General features: G+C 41.4%; 1 protein-coding gene across 1 annotated transcript; it reads left to right on the top strand.

Annotated features, from left to right (window-relative positions):
- The first annotated feature begins 608 nt into the window (after nucleotides 1-608).
- On the top strand, nucleotides 609-8,332 carry OVCH2 (ovochymase 2). Its single transcript, XM_059711110.1, has 7 exons — nucleotides 609-696; nucleotides 3,122-3,231; nucleotides 4,851-4,942; nucleotides 6,386-6,558; nucleotides 6,900-6,995; nucleotides 7,246-7,397; nucleotides 8,028-8,332. Exons 1-7 carry the CDS (start codon nucleotides 609-611, stop codon nucleotides 8,235-8,237), a joined length of 921 nt encoding a protein of 306 aa, XP_059567093.1. The 3' UTR covers nucleotides 8,238-8,332.
- The last annotated feature ends 278 nt before the right edge of the window (nucleotides 8,333-8,610 follow it).

Below are 8,610 nucleotides of genomic sequence, written 5' to 3'. Positions count from 1 at the left end.
TACAAACAATAGTGAGAGAATGCAGATTCACAAATGCCCCAGTAGACAGTACCCAAAATGAGCCCCGTCACCTGACTTCCTGACTGTGCCACCAAATTATCTTTCCTCTCCTTTTCTAACACATGCTTATAACTATTCATTTGTACTTGGAGAATAAGAGAAAGAAAAATGGCTTAGCATATTCTCATGGGTTGTGTGCAGGGGTGTAGTCCAGTCTATCTTTGCAAACAAGGACAACTTTGATGTCCAACCCTCTTGTAGAAAGCGGTAACTTGTACTAAGAAATAAGTAATGTTTGCAAACCATTACTTAGATACCAACCACTTGGCTAGCCAGATACGCTCTGGGAAGCAACAAGTTGACGCGAATGTAATGGGACATGTAATACTGCTTGAACAAGACCATGCTCTGTGGTTGACTCCCACATCTTACAAAGATCTTTGCAAGAAACCACATTCAGAAACATCATCTGGACATGGTTGAATGCCTCAAGTCTTGGTTAATGAATAACCTCCTTTTAAATGGGCTTACTGCGCGTCTCACAAGGTTTTCTATTTTGATTTTCTCTGGACTCTTTAAAATTTCAGGAAAAAACTCTGAATCTCAAAATGCCTATGAGTAAGAATAAACTGTTTTTACTACTGGGAATGATCTGTTTGCAACAAGGTAAATCTGCAACTCTCTCTCTTTCCAAAGGTAAGTTTCAAAGAAACTATAGTTATCCTTGTCTGAAGGAATAACCTTTACTGTCAATGAGCATCATAACTCCACTCCAGATTCCTTTGGGAAAACCAGAGAAGCAAATATATTTTGGAGCCCTAACTGTCTTTCATGTAATTATTTTGAACTTTTCTCCTGAAATCAGCATATAAAACTGGGAAAAACGTTTATGGAATACAACTTTGACAAGTTGCATTGATCTGGATTGTTCACTTATTTGGTCATGTTACACAACCCCATCCTCATTCATGGAACAAATTCTGGAAATCAGCATAAATTTTGAAGCATCTGTAATTTTTTGTAAAACTGTCTTGCTGGGAAATATGAAGCATGCTCACTGAGAATAGTTCTTGGCCGGCTTCTCCACAGTCAGATTCGTGCCAATCCTGAGAATCATGATGTTTTCTCTCTTTGCTCCAATGAGTTCAGACTATAATACATTTTATTTCTAAGGTACTGATGCTTCATTCAGTTGAAACAGTTAGAAAATAAGCTTCTGATCCAATTTCACGGCTGCAGTGGGTTCGGAATCAAAAGGCTTAGTGTTATATCCATGCTTTGTCATTAATTAGCTGTGCATCTTTTTGATTCGTTGTTTTCCCATCTGTAAAAGGGGTAACAGCACTTGATTCATAGGCATAGAATGGAGGGTTAAATGAGAAGCTATTTGAATGAACTTTGTATATTTTAACATATTAACCTAAATAGCTGTGCTCTGAAGGATACGTTCTCTAGGAAAACCGTATGTTCATCCACCCAACTTTTCTAAGTGTCTACTCTGTGCTAGGAATTGTGCTAAACCTTAGAAATGCAGAGGTGAATAAAGACATAGAGTGTTGTTTTTTTCCTCAAGTAGTTCAGACTCCAATGAGGGAGAGACAAACAATTCACTATCACAATGTTGCATGGCAAAACTACAAAAGGGTAAAGAAAAGAGTGCTACAGAGTAAAGAAGAGAGACACTTAAAACACATCTCGAGGAAATCAAGGAAGACTTCTCAGTTGAGGTGACCTCCAGGCTGAAGATAAGTCTTAGAGGACTCAGCTAGCCAAAGAAGTGTGGTGATTGTGAGGCGGGGCTTTCCAGGCCTTCCTAGAAAACACAGAAAAGAATGATCTGCCATCCCTGGCAGCTGCAAACATCTTTAATCTAATGCCTCTCTTCACTGACAAGTCAAAAAAAATTGAGGCTAATAAGTAAATGCAATGTTTTCAGGGTCAAAATCTTTTCCATAAAGACAAAAAAGTTATTTCTTCCATTATCTGGCAACCCTTCTATCCTAACACCAGTCTGGTGTGTGAATCACGACACAGTCTTCTCCACTCTCCTTGAACAATCTGCTACTTTCTACCCTCAGAGAGAATTAAATCTAATATCGAACTGTGTACCAGGTACCACAACTATGGTCTCACACTCAGTCCCCTGTGAGGGGGAAAAGATGAACACACAATTACAATCAAAGACAGACTATGGCATCATCCACCTACTGAAGGAATTAACTGAGCAACTTTTATATATCAGGAACTGTGTTAGATAATGTTGGATATAGATATCTCTAAGATTAAGTTCATATCTTTGAGGAGCTCACTGTCTAGTTAGCTTGAAAGTCAGACATAACCAGCCCAGCCAGCGTGGCTCAGTGGTTGAGCACTGACCTATGAACCAGGAGGTCAGGGTTCAATCCCTGTCCAGGGCACATGCCCAGGTTGGGGACTCGATCCCCAGTGGGGGTGGGGGGGTGGGGGTGGGGCTGCAAGAGGCAACCGATCAATGATTCTCTCTTATAATTGATGTTTCTATCTCTCTCTCTCCTCCCTTCCTTTCCAATATATATATAATGTAATTTTAAAGTCATAAATAACCATAATGTATGTAATTAATATCATAGAAGTACAGAGTGCTGTGAAGAGCCTCTAAGGCAGGGGTGGGGAACGTCAGGCCCGTGGTCTGGCCCTGCCAAGGCATTAGGGGTGAGTTAATAAATGTTTGATAAAATGCAGCAGGCAAATTTTTAAGTTGATAGTTTTGCATGGCCCACAAATGATGTTATGAATACCCAAATGGCCCCTGGCAGAACAAAGGTTCCCCACCCCTGCTCTAGGGGTCCAGATTACTCATAAGCAAAAAGGGGCTGCATTCCTGCTAACTCAGTGAAGATCTATTTCGAAGGCCCTTAATCTTCATAGAAAATATTTTTTCATGCTACCTATGTTCTATGTGACAAAAGCTGAATAACCCTTCGTACTGCAAACCACAGCAAACCCCACAACTAACTTAAAGCCATTTTGTAGTCTTTCTACATGATCCAGGCCTATAGTTTTTCTTGCTCATAAGACTTTGCTGTGTCTCTCAATCTCAGAAGCTATCTAATAATTTTTTTTGGTCTTTTCATTTCTCCAGCTTCCACTTGTGGGCAGAGTCAAGTGAAGGCACAGCCCTGGAATTACCTGAATGGTTTTAGTCGCATTGTTGGGGGAAGCCAAGTGGTAAAGGGCTCTTACCCATGGCAGGTGAGTCTCAGAGAACATTATCTGGTGGGTAGACTATGAGCTGTTTTGGGATTTGATACTTCAAAATCACCTGCTACTCACCAGTGCACTCCATTCGGCCTAGCTCGTCATCAGAGATCTCATGAGTCTGTACAAGGGTTCAAGTCCCTCATGCCGTAAGACCAGTTATATTACAGAAAAGGTGTGTCCAGAATAGCTACATGCACTATTGGCTTGTTTCCAAAATTGAAAAAGACATCCCAAACTTTCAACTCCTAAAACAAAAATCCCACTTTAAGATGAAAAACTTTTAAATTTACAATTTAAAAAATAATTTTCTGATTCAATGCATAGATTTAAAATATACTTATCTCATTATAGTTAAAGATGACCAGGGAAATCAAAGGTGTCATATCCACAAGTCTACTTTATGTCTGAGGTTTAAGATTTGTACCTATTCCATATGACCTCTCAGGGAATAAACAAGCCTACTATCTTCTTAGTAGCTAATGTCTGAAGAATTCTGTCTCAATCTAATTTCCTGGTCCTCCCCTGTCATAGAAATGTCTTTGTGCTTCTGCCCTTGGCCAATGGTGTTCACATTTATTCTCCTTACAAGTCCCCCACCTTTATGTTTTACCCTGGGAGCCACACTATATTATTGTCATTTACTTTTGCAAGTAGAGTAATAGCTCTTTATTTTTACTTCTCTTAAGCCAGTCATATGAACTTTTAGTCCAGTGGATATTTAGAATGGTTGGTTGATTGAGTTTGTACTCACTAGGTTGATGAATTAACTTGGTTGAAGAGCTGATGGATCAGTTGCTTACTTGGCATTTGGTTAGCTAGTAAATTTAGAAGTCCATATTCAAATCATAGTCAGGGATGAATCACTGACTTTTACTTACTTGCTGTTTATTATATTCTTAGCCTTTTCTCTGTATTAAATATTTTTTTTCAATGGTTCATTGAATAATATTTGGTCAAAAAGGGAACAATTCTAATAAATTGCTTACTTTCTTATTCCAACAATGGAATTAAAAGTATTACTTGTACCCTGTAAGTCATTTTAGAGTCAAATCAAATATCATGAACAAGATAAACCAAAGATGGAGGCAGAGTAAAAAATAGGCTTGAAGAAGTGGTAGAGGTCAAACAGTTAAGAGTCCCAGAAAATTGTAGGTCCAGACTATCTCTCCAAGAGGCTTGGAGGACTTGGAGCACATGTTGTAAGACTCTTTAGCCCTCCCCAATGGCCTTTCTCTCAGACCTGCTCATCTGGATTCTGCTGTATCTTTCTACTCTTTTTCTTTCTCTTCATTTACAGATATTGTTTATATTGTTAGAGTAACAGTATGAATATTATTATAAAAATTAATAAATGCTATCAATGCATAAAAATAAATACTATAGCCAATGATCTGAGATTAACCACCTGGGAACCAGGCTGGCAAGGTTCTGGTTCCAGCACTTCTCTTTTTTCTGAGCTGCAGTGAAATGGGTTTTATACCTTCACAGTCCATGATTGCTAATAGTTATGAAGAGTTTATCTAGGTCTATTTTTCAGAATATGCTCAGTCTCCAGGTTTTGGGGATACCAGGGCATTAACTTGCTCTTATTTAAGGTCTTTGCAATTCAGGTGTCTCTGAAACGAAGGCAGAAACATATCTGTGGTGGAACCATCATCTCTCCACAGTGGGTGATTACGGCTGCTCACTGCATTGCAAACAGGTAGGGGAGGGCCCAGCACATGTATAAAGGGCAGATGACCTCTCTCTTCCCTTAGAATCAGCAACAACAACTCTTTAAAACAGGAACTGTGTGATGTATGCTTTAGTGAGGGAACATCTTAACTGCATAACACAAATGGGGCTCAGTGATGTTGTCAGAGGGTACTCAATCTGGTAGAAAACATAATCTCTTGCAGAAGTAGTTAAATATGAATGGACATTAATAAAGAATAATATCCAAGTGAGAAAAAGCATCACAAAGATATATTTGTGAAAGTTCTCTCCTGGTTTTCCTAAATTTCAGTGAAAAAGAATCATGCAGTTCATTATGCATCTTAAGACGTGTATAAAAGAGAACAAGTAGAGGCCAGTAAAACATAACGAAGGCTCCCACATCTTCTTTCATATTGATCCCGCCTCTATGAGCTTCAATCTAACAACTTCCATCCTTAATCCACTTTCCTGTGTGTTTCAAATGTTCTATTGTTGCCAGTGCTCTCGATGTTCATTAGGCTGAAATCAAGATCATGTCCCCATATTTATCCTATTTCAAATCTGCAAAGATGAGTAAGGCATAATTCCTGCCCCCAGAGAGTTGACAGTCTAAAGAAGAATCACTTAACAATTCCCCTAATGTGTCAGGTGCCCAGGTTAGGGAGTTGCTATGTGTTAGGTTAGGTACTTAATATAGCCAAGAGCCAGGAAAATATATCAAGAGAAAAGTAAGGCCTTTCTGTTTTTGTTTTTGTTTTTAATAAAATCTGGGAGCAAAGGGTCCCAAAAGATGGCAAGCCCAAAGCTCTTAATCCATCTCAATTTATCCCATCCCGTTCCTTTCAGATAAGTTTGCTTCAGGAAGGGAAATAGAATGGTCTTTCCCAGGCCATGCCAGGTCTCTAAACTATAAACATAAAGGAAGTAGGAAGATCCCCACCTCCCATTGTTGTAATCAGTCCGAAGCCCTGAGAGGGCATGCTCTCTGGGACAGCGGAGTTATGGTGCTGTTGTGCCGTTCACAATGTACATTCTGCAGTAGCTCTCTGACAGTAAAGCAACATACTTAGTGGGATCACAAGACACTTGCTGATACTGAGGCCAGGCCAACCACTAGGGTAGCTAAATGAAGTCCACTACAGCTTTAGTCCCCTGAATTACAAAGTATCTACAGCTTTAGACATTTTATAAATGAAATTGCAGAGCACTCGATTTATTACATCATTGACTCCTGAGGCCATTCATTACTACTCCCGAATCAAATTGAAAACCTCTGCATTTTTAGCAAGAATGTGGGAATCATTCTCACCTTCTCTGTCCGGCAGCCTCCTACACCCCTCCCCCCTCATTATCCATCCATGCCATTTTGAAGAGGCGACTTTGTCAACCATTACAATTGTACTCAGAGGCTCAATGAAATCAATTCATTCTACTACTTCCTCTTTAATAGAAATACTGCATCGACTTTGAATGTTACTGCTGGAAAACATGACTTGAGCCATAAAGAGCCAGGAGAGCAAACCCTCACCATTGAAAGCATCATTATACACCCCCAATTCTCCACCAAAAAACCAATGGATTATGACATTGCTCTTTTGAAGATGGCTGGCACCTTCCATTTTGGTAAACATTTCAGGCTCACTCTGAATTATCTATCCCCTGTTCTCCATAAATTCTGTTCTATAGCACATTCCTTATAGTACATGATATGCCCAGCAATTCTGGGTCATGGACTTAGAGACAGGGGTTAGGGGTGGAGGGTCCCCTACCTGAAACATTTTTGCTTATAGCTTCAGATATAGGATTATGTAGAGTGTCTTTCTTTGTCTGACAAGTGACACCTGAAAGTGTCGAGGAGAAACATCACAACTCTTACAAGATCTTGGGGGGGGGGGGGACCACCTAGATGCCAGTGGGTGAGTGCATCTGGTGACCTCCATGCCCTGTCCTTGCTCTTTTTTCAGGCCCGTCTGTGGGGCCCATGTGTCTTCCAGAGCCAGGAGAACAATTTAAGGCTGGATTGATTTGCACGACTGCAGGCTGGGGCCGCCTGACTGAAAGTAAGAACTTCTATGCCTCTACTCTTAATCAGGTGTCAGAACTTTCTGTTGGGCAATCCCAAAATAGAATTTTTAATCTGTTATTTTTTAAGAAAACAATTGTGCAAACACGTTTTAAAAGAGGAAATATAAAAATGTACTTAGAAGTTCAGGTCTTTTCAAAAGACACAAACCTGACTGGAGCAGGCATCTTCGACTCAGAAAGGGTAGAAGGGTGGCCTGCTGGGGCTCGCGTCTCTGTGTGTTCTAGACGGCATCCTCCCGCAAGTCTTGCAAGAAGTGAACCTGCCCATCTTGACCCAGGAAGAGTGTGTGGCAGCTCTGCTAACCCTAAATAAACCCATCAGGGGGCAGACCTTTCTCTGCGCAGGCTTCCTTGATGGAGGCAGAGATGCATGTCAGGTAGGTGGGAGCAGCTAGGCTGATGGGTCCCAGGCAGGGCTTCCCTCAGCTGTAAGAATGGACTCTGAAAAGAAGTGTCGAGAGTGGCAGGAGGGGTTTGAGTCAAAATAAAGAGATAGTCTGAATAACCTGTTTATAGCAGGGAGTGTGAATTCAGAAGAGGTTTTCCACTTTTTCCAAAAGACTAAGTCACAGATAATGCCAATGATGAGCTCAGGGTTCTCCACCTCTGAAGAATGGCTGGCTCTTTCCTATCCAGAAGTTTCAGGTTTATGTATAACAGGAACCTTCCTTTCCTTCCGTCCCTCCTGCTGAGCAAGACCTGCGGTTATTTTTAGTATGGGGCAAGACTTCTTTGAGCCTGCAAGATGAGACGGGAACAGGAAGACAGCCTGATTGTGTGATGAAAGCGTAGGATGCAGAGAAGGAGGTGGAGCTGATAGGCTCTGATGATACCCAAGGGTCTAATGTGAGCTGTGCTTGCCTGTTCTCCCAGGCCCGAGTCCAAATTATTAGAAGCGAAGAAATGTCATTCATCCTCATCTAGCATCTTTATGGGGGGGGGGGGGCGTGAGCACTTTGGGGCGTAGACACTGACCATGATGGTAACAGAGGCTTTTCCCCCTCCAGGGAGATTCAGGAGGTTCCCTCATGTGCCGGAATAAGAAAGGGACTTGGACTCTTGCTGGTGTGACTTCCTGGGGTTCGGGCTGTGGTCGAGGCTGGAGGAACAATGTGCAGAAAGACGATCAAGGATCCCCTGGGATCTTCACAGATCTTAGTAAAGTGCTTCCCTGGATCCGCAAACACATCCACATTGGTAATAAAGCTAGCACCTAAGGTCAAGAAGCTAGGGCCAGAGAGGGCCTCTGCAGAGTCCAGGCAAGTCAGGGCCACTGTGCAGACAGACTCTGCTTCTGTTCTTAGGGCAACACATCAGGACTGTGGTGTTTCTAAGGCTAAAACAAGAGGAAAACATGGTGCGTGGTATAGCATACAAACAGTAATGAAACATGAATGCATCCATCCTAGCCTTTTCAAATTTGCCTTTAATTTAAACTATGTCAGCTGGTGATATCTACTCACCACTTCTCAACTGTGCTAGCAAGATTCAGCATGCAATAGTATATATCAGTGGTCATCGAGCACAGGGGACAATGTCTGGAGACATTTTTGGTTGTCACAACTAGGGGAAGGGGAGGGAGTGACATTA

Source organism: Myotis daubentonii, chromosome 9, assembly GCF_963259705.1.
Source record: "Myotis daubentonii chromosome 9, mMyoDau2.1, whole genome shotgun sequence".
Classification (NCBI taxonomy): Eukaryota; Metazoa; Chordata; class Mammalia; order Chiroptera; family Vespertilionidae; genus Myotis; species Myotis daubentonii.
Note: the sequence above shows the minus strand (reverse complement) of the source record. Positions and strands in the feature narration are given on the sequence as shown.

Excerpts from the sequence above, each read along its gene's own strand:
- OVCH2 (XM_059711110.1), top strand. The coding sequence starts at position 609 with ATGCCTATGAGTAAGAATAAACTGTTTTTACTACTGGGAATGATCTGT. Across the intron at positions 697-3,121 it reads AACTCTCTCTCTTTCCAAAG|CTTCCACTTGTGGGCAGAGT; the intron begins GTAAGTTTCAAA and ends TCATTTCTCCAG. Across the intron at positions 4,943-6,385 it reads GCTCACTGCATTGCAAACAG|AAATACTGCATCGACTTTGA; the intron begins GTAGGGGAGGGC and ends CCTCTTTAATAG.